The 22,209-nt window shown below is 35.4% G+C and overlaps 3 protein-coding genes and 1 pseudogene across 3 annotated transcripts; 2 read left to right on the top strand and 2 right to left on the bottom strand.

The window, feature by feature from the left end:
• Positions 1-1,617: 1,617 nt before the first annotated feature.
• Positions 1,618-9,844, top strand: LOC145639276 (O-fucosyltransferase 7-like). Its single transcript, XM_081690467.1, has 13 exons — positions 1,618-1,776; positions 2,178-2,279; positions 2,549-2,648; positions 2,743-2,810; positions 3,697-3,785; positions 3,894-4,063; positions 7,346-7,368; positions 7,484-7,612; positions 7,708-7,841; positions 7,964-8,177; positions 8,723-8,907; positions 8,989-9,084; positions 9,200-9,844. The coding sequence occupies exons 1-13, from the start codon at positions 1,633-1,635 to the stop codon at positions 9,357-9,359; spliced, it is 1,614 nt and encodes a 537-aa protein (XP_081546593.1). The 5' UTR covers positions 1,618-1,632; the 3' UTR covers positions 9,360-9,844.
• A 989-nt stretch (positions 9,845-10,833) lies between these two features.
• LOC145639275 (thylakoid lumenal 29 kDa protein, chloroplastic-like) lies at positions 10,834-15,438 on the top strand. The gene is made up of 11 exons (XM_081690466.1): positions 10,834-11,034; positions 11,114-11,209; positions 12,260-12,344; positions 12,424-12,458; positions 12,585-12,650; positions 12,765-12,805; positions 13,045-13,175; positions 13,614-13,720; positions 13,861-13,998; positions 14,691-14,825; positions 15,017-15,438. Exons 1-11 carry the CDS (start codon positions 10,948-10,950, stop codon positions 15,125-15,127), a joined length of 1,032 nt encoding a protein of 343 aa, XP_081546592.1. The 5' UTR covers positions 10,834-10,947; the 3' UTR covers positions 15,128-15,438.
• An 852-nt stretch (positions 15,439-16,290) lies between these two features.
• On the bottom strand, positions 16,291-17,593 carry LOC145640567 (putative galacturan 1,4-alpha-galacturonidase SALK6 pseudogene; annotated as a pseudogene).
• A 1,254-nt stretch (positions 17,594-18,847) lies between these two features.
• Positions 18,848-20,610, bottom strand: LOC145638190 (putative galacturan 1,4-alpha-galacturonidase SALK6). Its single transcript, XM_081689149.1, has 4 exons — positions 20,464-20,610; positions 20,026-20,349; positions 19,395-19,910; positions 18,848-19,305 (listed from the first exon to the last, which is right to left on the bottom strand). Exons 1-4 carry the CDS (start codon positions 20,608-20,610, stop codon positions 19,051-19,053), a joined length of 1,242 nt encoding a protein of 413 aa, XP_081545275.1. The 3' UTR covers positions 18,848-19,050.
• Positions 20,611-22,209: the final 1,599 nt, after the last annotated feature.

Below are 22,209 nucleotides of genomic sequence, written 5' to 3'. Positions count from 1 at the left end.
GATGATTTCTTAATTTTTTACGATTTTCAAGTGTAAATTTAATGCTTATATGTAGCCATAAGGGCTATGTATAACTTTTTTTTTTTTTTTTTTGAGAGAAACTCTTTGTCCCACATTGGTAACATAAAGAAGGTTTTACTTGGTTTAAATATGTGTGGTTATACTTTGATGTTTGAAGCGGTTTCCCTATTGTTGTGGGCTAGAAGGGGCATCCTCGCACGCCGCTGCCATCCAGCTGGTTCAGGTTCGTGGCATGTGTGTGGTGTGGTGTTGCTACTTTTTTGGGCTATTGAGTACACTTTAAGAGAGATCGCTGTGTTCAATCTTGGGATTAACGCCATCTCCGGTTGCACCATAGTCGGGCGAATTTTGTTGCTTCTAAGACGGTGTTCTAAACACGTCACAACTTTACACATACATTAAACAAATTCGGCCCACATTTCAATATATATATTTTCCACATTTCAAAAAAAAAAAAAAGAACTATTCATGATGCATAAAGATAAACCATATTACATTACATAAAGACCTTTAATTTTTTTTATTGTACCATAGAAATCATAGGCGGATGCAAATTGCATAGTCTATTAACTTATGATTGTGATACATGCATAAACATTGTCCACTTAACATTTTTTTTTGAAACAAATTGTCCACTTAACTTGAATCAAATTTGGTCTACATTATTTTTCTTACGACTCTCTATATATTATAAACATTGTTCACTCAAATTGGAGAAGAATATATACAAAACTTAATCAATACATTTTCAACCACCCCATCACAAAACAAGGCCAAAAACCAAGGTAATTAATCATCTAATCCATCTCAAAATCTACCATTAAAATTAAAAAAAATAAACTAGTTAAATAAAAAGAAAAAAGATTAAAAAAAAAAAAAACCCGAAATCCTAGAAGTAATGGGTCGTTCAAGTAAGAGCAAAGTTCGTAAAAGGTTGTGATAGAAAATGACAAAAACAGGCTTATATTGCGCCTTAAACTCCTATCTTATCGAGTATTTAACAAACTTCCTCTTCTTCACTTAATCAAATCTTAATCTCTTAATAATCAAATTAAAAACATAATTAAAAACATAATTATAATTATAATTATTAATAATAAATCAAATTTCAATTTCTCTTTTTCAAAAATACCTCAAACTCCCCCACCTCCACCTCTCTTCTTCTCCCTCTCTCCCACGTTTACCCAGAATCTCCCTTCCTTCTCTTTCTCTCTCTAAAAACTCTCCATTTCTCTCTCTAAAACTCTCCATTTTTTTTTCTTTTTGGTATTTTATACTCTAACCGTTAACCCCCTCAAAAATCGGCATTTAACGCAAACACAGCTCAAAGCGTCGAAAACACCGAAACAAAAAAACCAACTCCAGTTTCTTTCAATCAACCGACAATTTTCGATTCTTTCAAAAGAATTAATTAGAAACCCAATAAGATTACATTAATTTTTCCGAAAAAACATAAACCCAGTTTATAGTTTTTGTTAGTTGTTGTCCTGTTTGATCATAGGATGTGTTTGGTTGGAAAACACTCCCTCTAATTTTTCCCACTTTATTTATTTATTTTTTTAAAATTTTCTAGAGAGAGAAAGTAAATTATAGAGAGAGAAAGGAAAGAGAATGACGCAAAAACGAAGATTATTAACGTTAGCAGTTCTTCGGAAGTTTCTAACATGCTCCATTTGTACAATTGGATTATTGGCACTCTTCTCTGTTCATGTCCCCCGTGTTCCTAAGCTTCCTGATCCCTACAAACTTCCCACGGTTTTTTTTCTCTCTCCTCCTTTTTCTTTTTCTTTATTTTTTTTTAAATAATGGGTATAATTAAAATATTAAATTTGTTTTATTGTTGATTAATTTCCATTAATGAATGATTTCTTTCCTTTGAAGAAGTATGACATTAATATTTTTTTATGTATAATGATGGGTAACTTCTAAAAGTGTATAATATTTAATTTTTTTTGTTTGTTTGGTAATTTTGTTATAACAATCTAATAAGTAGTTTATAGTGTTGTTAGTGATTATGGTATATGATGAATGATTAAATCAGGGGTTGAATCGTGTAATTAGTGTTTGATTTAAGCTTCATATTTCCATTTTAGAAGGTGTAGAGTGTATGTATTGTTTTTCCATTAACTAATTGGTTGTAGTTTTCATATTTGCAGCCACATGAAACTAATTTTCCGAAATTAAAGGCTGAGCAAGAGCTTGTGCTTGAAAATGCACCTCCAAATATAGCTAAACCTCCACTTTCTTCTTCACAGAAGGTATGTGATTCCTCACCCCTTGTCTTTGTCTAGTTATTACATTTGTCGGGAATTAGTAGTCGCGTTGATAGTGTGATTTAAACCAGTAACGTGACAACTAAGTGGTAAATGGAATCACATATGGATTGGCATTATTTTTGTAATTGATAACTGATAATGATATTGGTAAAGTGGTATTTTATCTGGAGAGCTGAAATTTCTGAACCATCTGTTTGATGCAAAGAATTTATGCTCGGGTTTTCATTTTTTCACTCATTTAGAATTGACAGTTCATTGGTGCCAGTGGGTTATTGGACTATGACAAATTATGGAAGAAGCCTCCTAATCGCGATTTTATACACTGTGTCGAGCCTAGCAATGTTTATACTCGTAAGGAACTGTTCTTTGGTTTTCCTTGATTTGTATGAATAATGTGAAAGTATTAATCATTCATATGTTTGCTATTGGTTTTCACACTTTTCAGCTCCTGTAGAGTCTCAGAATTACCTGCTTGTTCACACTAATGGTGGTCTTAATCAGATGCGAGCCGGGGTTTGTCCTCACTTACTTGCTCCTCGGAAACACTACTTAATAATATTGTTTATCTTGCCTGAGTTTATTCGTGAAAAAGAACCATATTGAGATTATGTAATTGTTTTAGTCTGATGGTATGCCAAAATTTGAAATATATGATTGCACTAGAAGAATATTTTGTAGGCAAATTTTAGTTTGATTGGTACCATCAGGATTAATAGCTTATTCATATTTCATTCAATTCTTCAGATGTTCTGTTTTGGTGGACACTTTGATTGAACAACTAGCATATATCTGGTCCAAGTCTGGTACTGATAGGCTTATATGGTTGATTAATTACGAAATTCTGTTTATTTGCTATATGTCTTTGTTTATCATGAGTCGAGGGTTAGCTGTCATCAGTCATTTCCCTCTACTAATTTGAAGGAATAAACACCAAAATTCGTTTTTAACCTATGAATCAAGAGCCGAGTGTTAGATATGCTTCAGCTTCACTCTTATACTGCTTTTTATATTTTTTTCTAGGACTTGTTAGAATTTTTTTCTTATATTGTTCCGAATTTTGTCTTTGTTTATGGGTGATTAATTGCAAAAAATAATAAATTTCATCATCTTTCTGATAGTATCATCCTCATATTTACTATAGAACTGTAGTTAATCTTTCACACCAACCTTTTGTACTTCCAAGATGAACGAGTTGTACTGTAGTAATGCTTAAGTTGTTCATTTTGATAAATATTTATACTCTTGAGATTTTACTGAATTTTTTGTATAATGCTGCACTTTTTCACCTTTTTATCTGGATAAATTACATATATTGGTGTTAAGAAAATGTCATTTATCTCTTAGTGGGGGTTGGATAAATGAGAGTTTGACACCCATCACTTTCATGTTTGAATTTCAGATATGTGATATGGTGGCCGTGGCCCGGATCATTAATGCGACTCTTGTGATCCCGGAACTTGATAAGAGGTCATTTTGGCAAGACTCTAGGTATTCATTCATTGTCTTTTGTTTTCAATTGATATGACATCAACTGACCTGGTGCTTGAGATTGGAAATTCTGTCTCTTATGTTAATCTTTCCAAAAATTGATTGCAGCAACTTTGCAGATATTTTTGATCAAGATTATTTCATTAAAGCTCTGGCTAATGATATTAAAGTAGTTCAAAATCTACCTAAGGAACTTATGACTGCTCCTAGAGCAGTGAAGCATTTTCGAAGTTGGTCTGGTTTAGACTACTACCGGAATGACACACTACAAGAAATAGGTCATTTTGCGACGGAAACCTTGCAACGGACTACAATTCCGTCGCAAAAAGGGTTAATTTGCGAGGGAATAAATTCCGTCGCAACTTTGCGACGGAAACAAACTTTTGCGACGGAATTTCCGTCGCAAAGTTTGCGACGGAATTTATTCCCTCGCAAAAGTTTGTTTGCGACGGAAATAATCGTCGCAAAACAATATTAAAAAAAAAATAAAAAAAAAAACATTTTGCGACGGATTCTGCGACGGAAATTCCGTCGCAAAAAGTTTTTAAATTTTTTTAAAAAAAACTGAAGTTTCGCTGAAGGAGAGAGAAAAAGAAAACGAAGAACAGAAAGAGGAAAGCGTAGAGAGAGATAGAGGAAAGCGTAGAGAGAGAAAGAAAATCCGGCCACTTCACCGCCGCTGTCGCCACCGGAACGACCGGAATCCGGCCACTCACACCTACTAACGCCCACCCCTTCCGTTCACTCCCACTCACGCGCACTCACGCCCACCCACGCCACCCCCTCCGTTCAAGCCCACTCACGCCCCTCCGTTCGCCGGCGGTGTGCAGCCACCACACCACCCTCCTTCCGGCAGCCGGATTTCCGCCACAACACCCTCAAATCCCGGTGAGTATTCCACTATCCCCCTTTGTTTTTGTTTTCAATTTAATTTTAATGTAAACCCTAACTTTTTCTAATTATGTTTTTTAATTTAATTTGTAACTAAATTTTATTATTTAATTACTTGTGTTTAGTGTAGTGTAGTTTAATTTATATTGCAATGTTAGAATTAGTTTAATTTTTAAGATATATTGCAATGTTAGAATTAGTTTAATGTATGTTAGTTTAGTTTAAAATACATGTTAGATTAGTTTATAATGTATGTTATTTTAGTTTAAAATATATGTTAGTTAGTTTATAATGTATGTTAGTTTAGTTTAAAATATATGTTAGATTAGTTTAAAATATATGTTAGATTAGTTTAAAATATATGTTAATTTAAAAATACATGTTAGTGTATGTATGTTTATTTGAATGTGGGTAATTGTGTGTTAATTATATGTGTTTCATCACTAGGCATACATTCACTAGTGAGATAAGATGTCCAAGGATGGGTTAGGTTGGAGTGATAAGGACCCCTGGATATATGTCATCTAAAACCTCATGTAGGTTTGATTTTATGAAGAAAAGAACTTAGCTTGATACTTTGCTACTATTGTTTGTGACTGATATGATTATATGCGTGAGTTGTGTAGAAGTTGTGACAATGAAACGAACAGAGCGTAGCGGTAATAACTAGTTTTCGCCCATTTTCAAGCCACTTGTTTCCTATATTGCCACTTATGAACTATTTCAAGCCTCGAACTCAAGTAACTATGTTAGGTAGGTGTATTATGGTCAAAAATAAGCTCATTTGATAACAAATGTGAGAAATAGGCAAGTTAGAACCAAAAACGCCCCATTTTCGCCCATTTTTTCTAGTTTTAGGACCTAGTGAACCTATATTGCCACTTATAAACAATTTCAAGCCTCAAACTCAAGTAACTATGTTAGTTAGGTGTATTAAGGTCACAAAAATAGGTTCATTAGATAACAAATGTGAGAAATAGGCAAGTTAGAACCAAAAACGCCCCATTTTCACCCAATTTTCCTAGTTTTAGGACCTAGTGAACCTATATTGCCACTTATGAACTATTTCAAGCCTCGAACTCAAGTAACTATGTTATTTAGGTGTATTATGGTCAAAAATAAGCTCATTTGATAACAAATGTGAGAAATAGGCAAGTTAGAACCAAAAACGCCCCATTTTCGCCCATTTTTTCTAGTTTTAGGACCTAGTGAACCTATATTGCCACTTATAAACAATTTCAAGCCTCAAACTCAAGTAACTATGTTAGTTAGGTGTATTAAGGTCAAAAATAGGTTCATTAGATAACAAATGTGAGAAATAGACAAGTTAGAACCAAAAACGCCCCATTTTCACCCAATTTTCCTAGTTTTAGGACCTAGTGAACCTATATTGCCACTTATGAACTATATCAAGCCTCAAACTATTGGTTCTCATTCTTTATTTTTATTTCTGCATTGTATATCCTTTGTTTGTTACAGGAGGCGTACCAACACAGACAGGAGGAATCAAGAACCCAGGGTTCCCAACTGTCTGAAAATGAAATTTTCTTTGAGGCGGCTGGTGGTCGTAATAAGAAGGGTCGTGTTAGAGGTCTTGGTGTTGGTGCTGACTTGTACTACGGCACATCTAGGGGACGAGGATCGGGTTCTTCCAGCCAATACGTACCGTCGGTCATAACTCAAATGCAGGAAAACTTCCACAAGGAGTTGAATGAGAGGGTGGAAGCAATTGAGAGCCAGATCGATAGCCGTGTGGCGGAACAGCTCGATGCTCGAGTGGAGGCTCGAGTGGCAGAACGGATGGCTGAAATCGAGAGGAAGAACAAGGAGTTCTTAGAGGAGTTAGCCAGTAGATTTACAGGATTGACCACTCCTTTCACTTGTTCTACGATTCAGCCTCAGATTCGAGACCCCAGGAACGACCCGGGTGGTGGTGGTGGTGGTGGTGCAGGCCAAGGACAGCCAGCTTGTGTTTAGTTAGGTGTCATTTTTCGATTTTTGTATATGGATGACATTGTAGTTTAAAAAATTATATCATGTACCGTACTTGGTAGTTACGGCTACGTGTTGTATATATTTGAATTATGTTAGGGCGTGGACTTTTTGACTGAAATTATTTTAAATGCACGTATTTTATTAAACAAGATTGCATGAATACAGGTTCCAGGAAAACAAAACAAAATACAAAAAAATTAAACAGGATTGCAGGAATACAGGTTCCAGGAAAAAAAAACAAAATACAAAAAAAAAAAAAAATTAAAATTACAATAACTTTGCGACGGAATTTCCGTCGCAAAATTTGTGACGGAATTACATTCCGTCGCAAAATTTGTGACGGACTATTCCGTCGCAAAAGAATCCATTTTGCGACGGAAATACATTCCGTCGCAAAATTTGTGACGGAATATTCCGTCGCAAAATGACTCCTCTTGCTACGGAATTTTCGTCGCAAATGTTGTTTTCAGCTACAACTACCTTTCCGTCGCAAAATCCGTCGCAATTCGTTTTGCGACGGATATTCCGTCACAAAAGGACTGTTTGCTACGAAAGTTCGAGCGACGCCATGCCTGTGACGGAAATCCGTCGCAAAGTCACTTTGCGACGGAATTTTGCCAGTTTGCGACGAATTATTTCCGTCGCAAAACGGCCCTTTTCTTGTAGTGACATAGCAAGCATGTGGAACAACTTCCAGGTACATTTCTCGTCTTTGTTCTGATTAACACTGTTTAGTGGGAGCCTGGGAGGCAAGCCTGAAGAAACTGCATTTTCATGTGTAATTTTAAACATCTTTTAACTTTTTGGTGCAGGTGATCCGAGCTGCCAAATCTGACTCTCGCTTAGCAAATAATAATCTCCCCCTTGACATTCAGAAGTTACGCTGTCGTGCCTGTTATGAAGCCCTCCGCTTTTCCCCAAAGATTGAAGCAATGGGAAAAGTAAATTTCTCTGAATAAGTTTATTAATGCGTTGCTTATACAGTATAACCAATGAAATGCAGTGTTGGAGTTTAACTTTTCTTTCTTTTGTATAGTTACTGGTGGAGAGAATGAGGAATTATGGCCGTTATATTGCTCTTCACTTACGGTATGAAAAAGACATGCTTGCATTTAGTGGATGCTCCCATGGATTATCTCATGAGGAGACTAATGAGCTCACCACGATTAGGTAACGCTAAATTTCCGTTGCAATTTTAGAGGAATCATTTACCATTGCTGTACTGGTGCTTTATACTGATTTTTAAGCCTAGCTTATGAAATTGATGTTCTGCATGTTCTTGTGAACTGAAGGCATAATACAACACATTGGAAAGTGAAGGATATTAATGCAACAGAACAAAGGATTAAAGGGTTTTGTCCCTTGACTCCAAAGGAGGTTGGCTTATTTTTGTCTGGTCTTGGATTTCCATCTGACACTCCGATATATGTTGCTGCCGGAGAGATATATGGTGGTGAATCTCGCATAGCTGAATTACGGTCTCGTTATCCCATTTTGATGAATAAGGTATTCCCCCCTATTATCTGCTCCTTATTATTACTTTTGTCTTCTGCCTAGATATCTGGTTGCACATATTTGATGTCAGAATGAGATATGAGTTAGGGAGAACGAGGTATGGATGAGAAGAAACAAGTGAAGGGGGATTCTGAATGTCTGGGTACAATGCATGTATACAGACACGCCAGCTATTATGAAACTTGGAACTTTTAAAAAAATTAAATACTTTAATTTTGTTGATTTATTTATTTTATTATTCTGTCTAGACTGTCATGTTACGATTGTGCTTATGAGTTAAGTGCCTGCTAATCCATGTTAACTGCTGAATGTGGATAGAAGAAATAAGACATCTTTTCTTGTTAAATGTAAATCATGTAATATATCAAGGAATACAGATTATTTGTGAGCGAATGTTATTGACAACTTTAAGTTGATGTTATAAGTTCTTATTTATTAAGTTCTTGAGGATAGGATATATTCTTTCAGATGTAGCTGGTAGGAAGTTGGAAATTTGGACTTGTAATGTCATTGACTTTCCTTTTGGTCATTTTCAGGAGAAACTAGCATCTGTAGAAGAATTGGAGCCTTTCATGAATCATGCATCTCAAATGGCTGCACTGGATTATATTGTTTCTGTTGAAAGCGATGTGTTCATTCCTACATACTCGGGGAATATGGCAAGGGCTGTTGAAGGTCATCGCCGATACTTGGGTCATAGAAAAACAATTATTCCTGACCGGTAAATTTCTTTCTAAAGCCCTATTCCTGGGGATATTTGTTACAATATGTGAAATTCATTAGTTATCATGTTTCTTCACAGGAAATCTCTTGTTCGTTTGTTTGACAAAGTTGAGCGAGGATCTTTGAAAGAAGGGAAGAACTTATCATATCGAATAATTGAAATCCACCGAAGAAGGTAATGTTATAGATTACATCTTTGAACTTTAGCTATTCTAATACATATGGAGTAGATATTATGTGGAATTCAAAAGTCTCATCTGCAATTACTGATGTTTGGTGTCCTTGAATAGGCAAGGGTCGCCAAGAAGAAGAAAAGGTCCAATTTCAGGAACAAAGGGCATGGACAGATTTCGTTCTGAAGAAGCATTTTATGAAAATCCTCTACCAGAATGTTTGTGTCAGAGTCAAGGAGCATCCTTACATACAAATACTTCTGCTGTCAAATTGTGACCTGCAGAACTGATCTCAGAGTTATACACACAGATACATTTTCTTTAAACTGCACATGCCGAATTTCCAAAACTCACCGTAGCTGCAATATCTGACAACAGCAATCTGATTCTGACTGCAGTTCCAAGTGCATATTCATATGAAGCCTGTATAAATATGCTGCGAACATTCTCTGTTCTTTTTTCCTGAGATAACAAGGCTAAGCGAAAGGAGAATTGGGTGCATTGTTGGGATATACGGCCTCCAGTTTTATTAGGGAGGCAAAATGTGTACATTTACTTCAACAAGGTAAATTAATGGAGGAAACAAAGTTTTACTTATTTCGAAAGGGGGGAAATCGCCCCAATAGGGATACTTAGCTGCATCTGTGCAGTTTTTCATGGGTAGTAAGTTAGTAACATATGTGGGAATTTACATGTATAGTTTCTTATTACATTAATTATTTATATTTACATAAAATGAAATAAAAGGTTATACTTTCTACTCTTGTACTTTGTATATCGAATATTTAGGCAGTAAGTTTGTACAAATGTATGTAATACTCAACATTAAAAAAAAAAAAAAAAAAAATTACTTACATACTTTTGATTCAGAAATCTAAAATGCATTAATTTACAGAGAGGTGGAGTAAAGAAAAATTCGGTGGAGGTAAGGAATAAAAAAAGGAAGATAAGTAGGAGAGAGGGTGCAGATTGATGGAATAAATGAAGGATAAGTCCTAATGGTGGGTTAAATGGTGAAATGTGTTTGCCAAAAGTGAAAGTGTGGTTATAATTTTTTTTTTCTAGAAAATACTAAAATTGAAAGATTATTTCACAATTAATTTGATACCGAAAAATTGGCAATAAGAAAAAGTCACATTGTTTACAAATATTACAATAGAAAAGTCAGTCTACTGTGGAAAATTTTATGGATATCAAATCCCTTTACTTCACTCACACATGTCACAAGTGGATCCTATGGAGTTGTTACATTATTTCATTACTCGTAGTAAATAGTTATTAGGTATTACTCTATACAATTGAAAGCTGAAGGTAATTGCTTGATTTTCATTCAATTCACCACATTGATTAGAGGAAATGGTCACGAGGGTCTATTAGGCATAACATAAAAGATGAAAATGATCTTTTTCAACACAATTTGACACACAATCCACTATATAAGCTCAATATGACACGAGAGACATGTCATTGAGTGGGCCATGAATTGTATATAAAACCATAAGCTCAACATGACATGGGAGGCATGTCAGTGGGCTATGAATAGTATATGAAATCATTAGCTTAACATGACATAGCATGACACAAATACAACATGACTCGACTCTCTCTTAGCCAGTTTTAGGCATGGTAGGACCGTGCCGAATTCTAACAGGATCTTTTACACAGTTCCTGAAATCAGATGAATAGACTAGAGTGATTAGGATAACAGATGATAATATTGATATCCAATTAAAAAACCCCACTCCCGCTTTCCAGTCTCCACAGATATCAGCAGAACACATCCAACCTCATAATAATACTCCTTCATTCTTTCATTTTTTGGCTCCAAAATTCCATCTCTTTCACTTTCTCTCTCCTCTTCAATAATGGTGTCACTCTCCCTCCTCTCAACACTTCCTTCTCTCTCTTCTCCCGCCATTTCTACTACTTCTACCAGATATTCTCCTCTTCCTGTATGATTCCTAATTTCTCACATTTTCATTCAAATTTACAACAAATTATATGATTAACTCTATTTTAGCTCAATTTCAGGGTACAATTCGCTGTAGTAGTAATAAATTGGAGGTAGATGATGATCGATTTCGAAGAAGGGATCTCCTCAATTGCCTTGCATTGTCAGCTGGAATTGTGAGCTATTTCTCTTTATTTTTCTCATGAATTTCTTCTAATTTCACAAATTTAGGGTTTTGAGGAAATTTGCAAAATTTCTGAAGTGTTTCCAATTTATAATAAGTTGAATTGTGTAATGTGTACAATTATGCTCTAATTTTGACTCACTTTGTTTTGTATCTTTGGTTGATTTTGACATTATATGCCTTTCTTATATAGCCATGTTTTATGGATAAAAAATAAAATTATATATGCAAATTTCATCAGTAGAGTTGTGTTCTGCCCAACCAATTATGACTTGACATCAATTGAACTTATCATAGTTGTGAATTGAACTCATTGTAGTGCTGCATTGAACTGTATTAGAAATTATGATAGTTTATTGGAACTTATTTGAACTTTTAAATTCTGCAGTAAGTTAGAATTAGTTGAACAAAACACACTTTAAGTCGGCGTTTGATTACTTCTCTTCCCTGAGCCAAAGTAAGGCTACTCTATGAATCAAATTTTTTTTTTTGGGATGATTATAGAGGTTAGTCATTATAGATGCTGCAGTTGTAAGAACAAGAAATTTCGCTAGGCAGAGGCGGGGCTATAAATGCTAACACTGAAAGTGGCCTGGTGCAATTTTATTAAATTGAGACCTAAAATCAATTTTTTGAGGAAAAGCATGTTACTAAATTAAAAAAGCCAAGGCCCTTTTATAGAAGTTTCACTTAAGGGCCTTGTGCGGTTGACCACCCCGCACATGCTCAGAACCACCCTTGCCGCTAGGAGATACTTGATTAAGTGCAGAGCTTGCATTTTAAGGAACAGATGGTGGATTATGTCATGCACTCATGTTTTGGTTGTTTGGTTTGGAGTTTTAATTTCTCGCGTCCTCGGTGCAAGCGTTGTATATTTTCTACAATTAGCTCAACTTTGCTTCCCAAAATTTCAAGTTACGTTATGTTTGAAGAGCTTAACTCCTGAACAATAGTGTTAGGTTACTGTAAAACATATAGTACCCCAAATTATGCCTTTTTGTAATATGATAATGATTTTTTACCAGTCTTAATGGCTTCTCAGGAAGTGATATCAAGTTCAGGAACCTTTTCTGGAGATGCCTATGCTGCTGATTTAATTCAGAGAAGGCAGCGCTCTGAGTTTCTTTGTAAGTCTCTCAGATGCTTGGCAATTTCTGTTTTAGATAGTTTACTTAAGCTTAATGTCCTTACATTATTACATTGCAGCTGATATTAAAGGGACTCTCTATACAGCTATAAAGGTATGCTACTCGTTTATAGATGTGTTGTACTTATAATATCTGAACTGCTTGTTAGATTAGTATTTTTGAATCTTTTGACAGTATGTCTTTTGTTAGGCTAATACATCATTCTTGTTAATTCTTCAGAAAAATCCTGACCTTATTCCGTCTATCCTAACTCTATCTCTAAATGATGTGATGACTTATGACAAGGTGAAGTCATTGATACTTTTATATTAAGTTTCTTTATACAATTCTTCTTTATACATTACTTGTGGCAAAGTAATAGATTTATGAAAAGCTGATTCCTTATTGTTAACTTTGTAGGCCTCAAAATCTGGAGGTCCAAACGGTTCAATACGATTCAGGTATTTCTGGAAAAATTGATTACCTCAGTGAAATGGTGTGAATTGTTTAGTGAGGCTAGAATAATGTCAACCCAGTTCTCTTGCATCCAACTATGGGATAATGTTTTGTGTCTGCCACTTGCCTATCTCAGAAGCTTGATATATAGGTGTTAATCCATCAATGTTATGGCTGTAGCAGTCTGTTTTCCTGCAGATTTTGAGACTAGGGTTGATTTCTTGTTTGAACTTCTTGCTTGAAGCTCAGAGATAAGCAGACCTGAAAACAAAGGTCTTTCTTCTGCTTTAAGTCTGTTGGAGGATGCAAAAAAGGAAATTGATTCATACTCTAAGGGTGGACCTATCGCTTATGCGGACCTTATCCAATGTGCAGGTTAGACAACTAGTGACTATTGCTATATTCTTTTTTCTAGCATGTGATGTTTCTTCATTAAATTCCATCACATAAGCATGTTTTTCCTTAAATTTGGTTTCCAACTGGCACTCTGGAAGTTGTAAGCAACATACTATGTCTGTGGATTATTCTAATTAAGTAGTCTTACTACGCACTGGTTTTTGAGAAAATATTTTTGAATAGAGATGCTGTGGAGGCGTGGATTTCAGTGTAGCATTCCACTATACTAATAAAGTTGGAAAATTATTGTGATCGCATAACGTATACAAATGTTTATATCATTTTTATTGGGTGTGAGGAGTAAATGCAGAACTAGAATGAATAAAGTATATTAGTCTCAATCCTAGCCAATGGAAACTATAATGTAATGTAGTTGAACTTATGGATACCCTGAGCATGTTCTTTTCATCAATGCAGCACAATCAGCTTTAAAGAATACTTTCTTGGCTTCTGCTATCCGTAAATGTGGTGGGAATGAAGAGAAGGGATCTTTATTATATACGGCGTATGGCTCTAATGGACAGGTGTGTTCCCTATACTTTGGACATTCTGGACAACCTTAACAGACAGGCTTTTCTGGATATTTAAAGAGAAAAATCATGTGATGTTGACTGATGAGTTTTCACTTGCGCTTTTGCATGTAATGCTCAAATTTATGCGATAGTGGGGCCTGTTTGATAGGACATTTGGGAGGACAGACGCTCAAGAACCAGATCCAGAAGGCAGAGTTCCCCAATGGGATAAAGCAAGTGTGCAGGAAATGAAGGATAAATTCAAAGCCGTGGGATTCGGCCCACGTCAGGTAATTCCACCCCGCCCCCACCCCCACCAAGTTGTTAATGCTTTTCTTTTACCCTTGAAAGATCTTTTAGTGCATTTCAGTAATTGTTGTGTTGGGATAGTTGCTGCTACATTTCCTTGTGCCATTTAACCCTTGGGATTTCTTCGTACAAATTTCTTTGTTTGTGATGTGGAGTTGTGGACTGATACTTGAGCACCAAATAATGCTGTCATGCTAGTTTTGTAGGTCCCTTAGAGATTTAAAAGAAGCTAATTTCACACATTTGTTTGAAGATTGTCCAGTAAATGACCATTACAATGAGCTTTCTTTTAAGAGACACGGGGTAGTAAAAAATGCAACTATTAGGTATGAAATGGTAGCTGTAACAAAGCTTACATTTTAAATTCTCATAAACAGGTTAAACTTACTGTTCTTTTTGGTTCGTGTGCGTTGACAAATGATGATATTGGTTACCGTTACTTGTTATGCGAGCAATTCAAGACTGCATCTCTGTTGCTGTGATTTGAATTTTAACTTGCATGATGTAGAGGTCTTTTTCATCATGATTTATTTAATCATATCTTTAAAAAATGTAAATAATACAATTTTTATTAAGCTTTACTTTGTGAGTTATGTAAAACAAATTTGTAATGCCTAAATGGGGTAAAATGTCACCCTGATCAATATTCTCTTTACCTTGTTTTGCTCATCAGCTGGCTGTGATGTCTGCATTTCTTGGTCCTGATCAAAAAGCAACTGAGGACTTATTGGCTACAGATCCTGAAGTTGCTCCATGGGTTCAGAAATACCAGCGCAGTCGAGAAACAGTTTCTCAGACTGACTATGAGGTGAGTGAAAGGTCTTCAAGTTAGATTAAATATGCCCCCCCCCCCCCCCCCCACCACCACCACCACACACACACACACACACATCCTTCATTTTATCTGTTTATTTGGAAGACGGACTTTGCTTCCTCTTTTGAACTTAGAACTAGATTCTTCCAATTTCATATGAATTCTAATCCTTGCTTTTTTATTAGGTTGACCTGATAACTACTCTTACAAAGTTAAGCTGCCTGGGACAGCAAATTAATTATGAAGCATATACATATCCTGTGAAAAAGATTGAGTTGAGCAAGCTGAAGTTATAATACCAATGCACCATGAAGTGCCATTGCGAGATGTTTAACTGATCTGAGTCTCATTAAGGGGAGAGATGAAGTCCAATGTGATGAATTCACCAACAAACTATCTGTAAGTTCTTGTTTAAAGATCCTTGCCATGACTCTGGACGTTTGTATATCTGTGCTAAACCATCTAAACTTGCAAATAACTTTGTTTTCTCCCCCATTTTCTTGAAAATGTCATCTGATTCTCATCTTTGACAGCTACTACTTTCTCTTGTACACATTAATGATATTCATTTGTGATTAATAAAACATAATTTTAGAAGGTTCTAATATACAGTATATATCAATGCACAGTCCAAACAAGATTGTGACCTGTAAAATGCCAAATTACACCTTCTCAAAGTCACTGAAGTTGCCCTTTTTCATAAATGTTGTATCCAATTCCATTTTAGGAAAATTGCCCTAACACTCAGTATTTGTATGTCATTATAGTGTACTACTACTATTAGTCTATTACACCAAAATCTGGGATTATATTTGTATGTGTTTGGTGGAGTCCCAACCTAGCTCTAGCAATTCTTTGCATTGTCAAGGATATATTCAAGAATGATAGTGGAGGTACTAAAAGGAATTTTCATTGCAAAACAGATTGTTATATGAATCATAACACATGTACCTCTAAAAGCATATGTATCTCCATTGAATTTGTATATCAGAGCATTGTGAGATTACAATTGATAACTCAACATACTAGCTAAAAAACAGGGGAAAATTTTACAAAGCTTAAAACTTAGTTTATAGATCTTTACTAGGGGTAACAGGTGCAGAGCAAGCAGGTGGGATCTGCTTTCCTGTTATAACAGGCCTGACATTTTTACACATAGAGACTGCAGGACCGTCTTCGCCTGTGTATGTCAGGTCAATGTCAGTGAGCTGTATCTTCTCACAAGGCACGCCGCTGCTGCAAACCACCTTCACTGCTTCCTTGCTACCTGATGTGCCCCTCACATTCTTGAATCTAATATCACTAAGCTTCACTTTGGATGGTGTCTGCAAACAAAAGCATGAATAGAATAATCAGTAGACTTTTATTATAGTTGATTCACTAAGCTTGGGAGGGGGGGGGGGGGGGGGGGAGGGGGTGGTGTTGCAGGGGATATATTTTATACAGGGGTGTCTTTGGACTTCACATAATTATGGGGTGTCTTAGATATTATAATAGCTAAATTATTCAGAGCTTAATAGTAGCAGATGATTTCTTACCTTTTGTACGCAGTGATTATAGGGGCAATATTCTTGATCAACAATAATAGGATTCAAGACGTTTTCAACAGTGATGTCCTCAAAATGCAAGCCAGTGACCACACCTTGGTAAGAGTTGTGCCATGTTTTAACCCTAACACCGTTATCTGTGTTCTTGATTGTGCATCCCTTCACGGTGATATCTTGCACCGGTTCCTCATTAGGGTACCTACCTAGACTTCCTACACTAATACCATGGCCAGGTCCACAAGTGACCTGCTCAATATGAACATTTTTAGCACCGTCCCCAATTGAAACACAGTCATCTCCTGTTCCAATTTGTGCAAGCGTTATATTCACTCCATCAGAACGTCCTACGTGAATTCCATCAGTGTTTAAACTAGTTTTTGGGGCTGAAATAGTAATGTCATGCATTATTAGTTGCTTGCATCTCAAGATTGCCATGTGGAATAGTTTGCTATCCAGAGAAGTTATGCCATGAATCACTGAATTCGTCAAAGAATTGAACCTAAAGTTCTGCAATTTATGAGGAAAAAAGAAAAATGAAAAAAAAGAACCTACCATTAAATTATCCTAATATTTTGATAGGGATGAAACTAGACCAATTTGGTTGGTGTGATATTTAAGGATGCTTAACTTACATAAGGAAGGCTATTGCATTTGCCAGTTTTAGAGCAGTCATTCATTGTCCAAGCCATATATCCTTGACCATCGAACACGCCTGCTCCTTTAGGAGCCGTGATAGTCAAACCATCAACATTTTGAACCTTAACCCATGTATCTTCACCCTTAAATAGAGCCGGGTCAGCAGGAGCCCTGAAGTTCCCTAAAATTTCTAATGTGACTCTAGACTTGCATGGACCTTGAAGCTTGATTGCGTTTAGCACATATGATCCTTTCGGAACCAACACTGTGGTAGGAGTTGTCGCTGCACAAGCTGCTTTCCAAGCACTCATTAAGGCCTAACAACCAAGATATGTGTTAAAAAAAAGACAGATCTATTCTCTAAAAAACTGACATTAAAGAAGTTTGAAGTTTATTATGCTCTTATGTATATTTCAAGCATGTGTAATCATTCACCTGTGTGGCATCGCCGTCAGTCTTTGCTCCATGATTCCATATGTCAAATACAACACCACCACTAGCGGCCGTATGTCCCTTAATCGCTACGGTGCACCATTGAAATAGAATGAAGAACAATGGAAGTTTTGCTGTGGGTGCCATTTTTCTTTTTTTTATTTGGTATATGTTTGAAATATTTTTACTCTTTGTCCCTGCTTGGTTATGTCTTTATATACTGTTTTTCTAGGCATAAAAATACCTATATATCTATTATTAGCACCCTTTCTAATTGAAATGAGCTTCAATTTTTAAAGGTTTTGTTCATACCTTTGTTACCTTCAGTTGAATCATGTTCTTTTCGCTCTCTACCATTAGTCTTTCAGGAATCTAAATTTTTTTTCCCGCGTAATTAACTAAGAAAAGACAAGAAACCATCTATTAAAAAAAAAAAAAAAAAAAAAACCAAATAACTGCAATTTTTATTTAGTCTTTTGGTTATATAAATGCTGTTTAACAGAATGCTCCTCTGCTTACTATCTATAGGCAGGTTCTATCTACCTACCTTTTGTGCTTGTGATTTTTTTCCCTATTGCTTTTGAACTTCTTTTTGAGTAGAGTTGATACTGATGATGCTCTTGGACTCGGATAAACGGATCGTATTTGTGTTTGATTATGATTGATAGATTCGGGTTATTCAAAAATGTTTATTTTTCTAATTTTCTCATATTAAACTTTACCCTTACCAAGTAATTTGATGTCTGAAAATAAACTTCACAATAATATTCACAAGTAAGGTAAATTATTTTAGTCAATAACCACCCTTTATTAAGAGATTGTAAATGAACCACCCTCCAATAATATTCCGTCAATTCAAACCCACTACTCCTTAATAGTAGTAGTGGTGTAGTACCCATCCAAACCATTGGTTTGTTTTAATAAATTAACCGTAAAATCTATAATTATTGATTAACATATGTCTTAATTACATCACATAATCTTAGACTTTGAATAGCTAACTGATGATATGACTCATATATATGTATGAGAACAATTCAGTAGCTTGCCTGGATTTGGAATAAAATGAAGGTTCCCATTAGTCTAATTTGGGTCGATCTATCTGCGATTCAGCACTGATATGGGTGCTGTGGATTAGATAATTTTGATCTTGTTGACGAACATTTCATGGGGAATTCATTGATAATTTATGTAAGGATCATCGATGGAAGCCGAGTATCAAGTGGTAAGAAAATAGAAATGCGTTCAAGGAGGAGCAACGTTAACTTCTGATGTTTGTTTACACTTCATAAAAGCAAAATACTTGCTCTAGTTTTTGTGGTATTAGGACTGTTTTCGATAAAATTCTTGGTTTGGCTATTACATCTCCAAAACACTATACTAGACGAAACAGATGTTAGAGAAGAGGAACATGATTTTCTATGGCAAAATCATAATTTTGCTTGCTTTTCATTTACATTAAGTACACGAATAATTGTAAAATCATACCAATTATTCGACAGTCTATGCGCTCTAGACTATTTATTAACTTATACTAAGGGGTAAAAAAACTGAAGACTACAAAATTTTGGTTTGTAACAATAGAAGCCCTGCTGTCCTGGAACTTAAAGTTCAACAACAGGGGTTGCAGGGGCATCACAAGCAGGTGGATTCTGCGTTCCAACAAGAGAAGGCTTAACGAATTTACACATTGAAACCGCTGGACCATCGTTGCCAGTGTACTTAAGATCTATGTCTGCGAGCTCCACCTTGTCACACGGAAATCCACTGCTGCAAATCAGCTTCACAGCTTCCTTGCCACTTGAAGCTCCCTTAACGTTCATAAACTTAATGTCGGAAAGCTTAACTTTTGATGGCGTCTGTGAAGATAAAATACTATACATTGTTAGAAGACAAGAAAGAAAAAAAAGGGGGTAAAATACAGGCATCATTCAAAATTTAGGCTTACCTTTTCTTTGCAGTGATTGTAGGGGCAGTACTCTTGATCAACAATGACAGGGTTTCTAACATTTTCGACAGTGATATTCTCAAAATGCAACCCATCAACGGAGGATGGGTAAGAGTTGTGCCATGTTTTAACACGGACACCATTGTCGGTATCCTTGATGGTACAATGCCTTACAGTGATGTTTGACACTGGCTCCTCATTAGGGTATCTGCCAAGACTTCCAACACTAATACCGTGGCCAGGTCCACAGGTAACATTTTCTACAATGACGCTCTTAGCACCATCACCAAAGGACACACAGTCATCTCCAGTGCCAATGGTGAATACTCTTATGATAATAAATTCAGAACGTCCGATGTGAATGCCATCTGTGTTAGGGCTGTCTGCTGGGGCTGTAATAGTTATGTCTGTCATTTCCAGGTGCTTACACCCTAGGAGGGCAAAGTGAAATATCTTGCTGTCTTTTGATGTTATGCCGATAACCTTTGAATTCGTCACAAAATTGAACCTGAAGTTCTGTAATACATAACATAAATCATTAGTACTTGCATCATATGTAAACAATCTTGGTATGTGACATTCTTTTGACCCAAGACTTCTCAAAAAGTTAAAAGGGATTTAAAGATCTTACATAAGGAAGGGTGAAGCAGCCGACGTAGCTCTTAACGCACCCATTCTGTTTCCAGGCTTCTTGTCCTTGGCCATCAAATATACCAGCTCCTTTAGGAGCTGTGATTGTCAAACTATCGACATTTTCTACCTTAAACCACGTATCTTCGTTCTTAAACGGAGCCAAACTTGCAGGGGCCTTAAAGTTCCCTAGAATTTCTATTGTAGTTGGTGTTTGGCATGGACCTTTTAGTTTAATAGGGCCTAGCAAGTAATCTCCTTTGGGAATTAATACCTTGCTTCGTTTCTTTGATTCACATGCATCACTCCACGCGTCTAAAAAAGCCTGAAAAATATTCACAAATCGATATTATATTTTGCCAAATTTTTGTATGAGACGGTCTCAATCATGTAGAAACTACTCTTTATGATTACGACGATTATTCAAGCAAATCTTTACCTGTGTAACATCAGCATTAGGCTTTGCACCCTTTGCTGTTATGTCAAATACAACGGTATCACCCTCAGCTGGTCCCTGACCATTAATTTGTAACGCAAGCAAACTAAATGCAAGAAAAAGCAGTGTGTATTGTAATTTAGTAGCCATTTTTTTTTCTTACAAATTTTAGTTATGAAACTAATTGAAATAATATTGCTCAATGATTTTTCTTTGTTAAAATTGTGATATATATACTAATAACTTTATGGTAAACATAGATTTAGACTATCAATTATTTAAAATTGTTTAATCCCTGCCATGAGAAATTTACTAAATATATCACTAATTCTAATTTATTTGATATAAAATAATGGTTAACCATTTTATTTTACTAAACCTATTATAGGTGTAGCTAAAAATATATCAACTATACTAATATCATCCATAAAAGTTTGAGTATCGAAGGGGTCAAACAGACAAAATTGGAAGGTATTGAAGAAGAAACTTCTGACGCTTGTTTACACTTAATTAAAGCAAATACTTGCTCTAGTTACTGTGATATTTGTCTTGTTTTCATATAAATGACTTAAATGACATTGTTAAGGGTTTTTAATGAAATCAAAGATAATATGAAGACCTTGACTTATATTGATTTGTCTCTTTATTATACTCCATTTTCTTTTAAAAAAATAAGGCAAATTTGTTAGAAAAAACCTTTTAAAAACACCATTTTGCGAAAGCTTTTTGGTTAAACTTTGTTGACCGACACACATTTTAGAAAATTGAATCGAATTGAGTTAAATACATACATTTTGTAAGTGGTGCTTATTACGGAGTATTAGTTATAAATACTTCGTACATGGTAATGACAATAGAAAAAGAAAGAAAGTGTATTAATAAACAATGTCGTCAGTCATGTCACAAACCAATAATGAGCCTCATGACTTAAAGGTTATTCTCGAAAATTATCACACACTAAAATTGTTTAGCTTTCTTTTAGTATTCTAATAGAACATCTTTGCCAAGGATATATATTATCCTCTTTTCCTCAGCATCCTTGCTTAATTAGATTATATTAAATAATTATTTAGCGGAAATATTATGAATGATTGATATTTGTTTGATAATAACTTTTTTTTTTTTTTTTTTTTTTTTTTTTGTCATAAGCTTAAGCAAATTACATATAAACATATTACATATAACTTGATTACATCAGATCATGAGGTTATATAAACATATTACATATAGTAACCTACTACCATTTCACACAAGCATACTAGACATAAAATAGGTTATCGATCGATCTTATCATTTCTCAGTCTTTCAAGTTTCAAGATATCGAGTTGTGGTACATGGTGGAGTAGTGACATCGCTCTTCACCTTAGATTCCAATCCAATTAACAAGTTGTGATTGATGCGGTCGATTGAGACACAGATTTCTTCATAAGAAGTTGATTCGAACAGTTCCAGGTTCGACTCCCTGAAGCCCATCGAACTTTACCTCCTCCTCCCACCAACCAACAGCATCACTTGTCACGTTTGCTATATAATTTCCTTACAAAGCCTTTAACATGACCATCGATCACATGATATTTTACTCAACAAAAACAGTCTTTCGAAAGACGTCTATCTTACTAGGACATGATAAGGATGGATATCAAAGATATAATATCAAGAATTTGATTAAATAGTGATATGATTCTTTGTATTCCTTCATTATTTATTCTTCTCCTACTCATTATTGTACCAATTTAAACAATGAAAATG

The sequence above is a fragment of the Chenopodium album genome, chromosome 7, assembly GCF_948465745.1.
Source record: "Chenopodium album chromosome 7, dcCheAlbu1.1, whole genome shotgun sequence".
Taxonomy (NCBI): domain Eukaryota; kingdom Viridiplantae; phylum Streptophyta; class Magnoliopsida; order Caryophyllales; family Amaranthaceae; genus Chenopodium; species Chenopodium album.
Note: the sequence above shows the minus strand (reverse complement) of the source record. Positions and strands in the feature narration are given on the sequence as shown.

Bases quoted from the DNA above. Each gene is read 5' to 3' on its own strand.
- LOC145639276 (XM_081690467.1), top strand. From the start codon at position 1,633: ATGACGCAAAAACGAAGATTATTAACGTTAGCAGTTCTTCGGAAGTTT. The intron at 3,786-3,893 runs GTATTCATTCAT...AATTGATTGCAG, and splicing joins TCATTTTGGCAAGACTCTAG to CAACTTTGCAGATATTTTTG. The intron at 7,613-7,707 runs GTAAATTTCTCT...TCTTTTGTATAG, and splicing joins AGATTGAAGCAATGGGAAAA to TTACTGGTGGAGAGAATGAG.
- LOC145639275 (XM_081690466.1), top strand. From the start codon at position 10,948: ATGGTGTCACTCTCCCTCCTCTCAACACTTCCTTCTCTCTCTTCTCCC. The intron at 12,345-12,423 runs GTAAGTCTCTCA...ATTACATTGCAG, and splicing joins GCAGCGCTCTGAGTTTCTTT to CTGATATTAAAGGGACTCTC. The intron at 13,176-13,613 runs GTTAGACAACTA...TCATCAATGCAG, and splicing joins GGACCTTATCCAATGTGCAG to CACAATCAGCTTTAAAGAAT.
- LOC145638190 (XM_081689149.1), bottom strand. From the start codon at position 20,610: ATGGCTACTAAATTACAATACACACTGCTTTTTCTTGCATTTAGTTTG. The intron at 19,911-20,025 runs GTAAGATCTTTA...TATGTATTACAG, and splicing joins GCTGCTTCACCCTTCCTTAT to AACTTCAGGTTCAATTTTGT. The intron at 19,306-19,394 runs GTAAGCCTAAAT...TTATCTTCACAG, and splicing joins ACAATCACTGCAAAGAAAAG to ACGCCATCAAAAGTTAAGCT.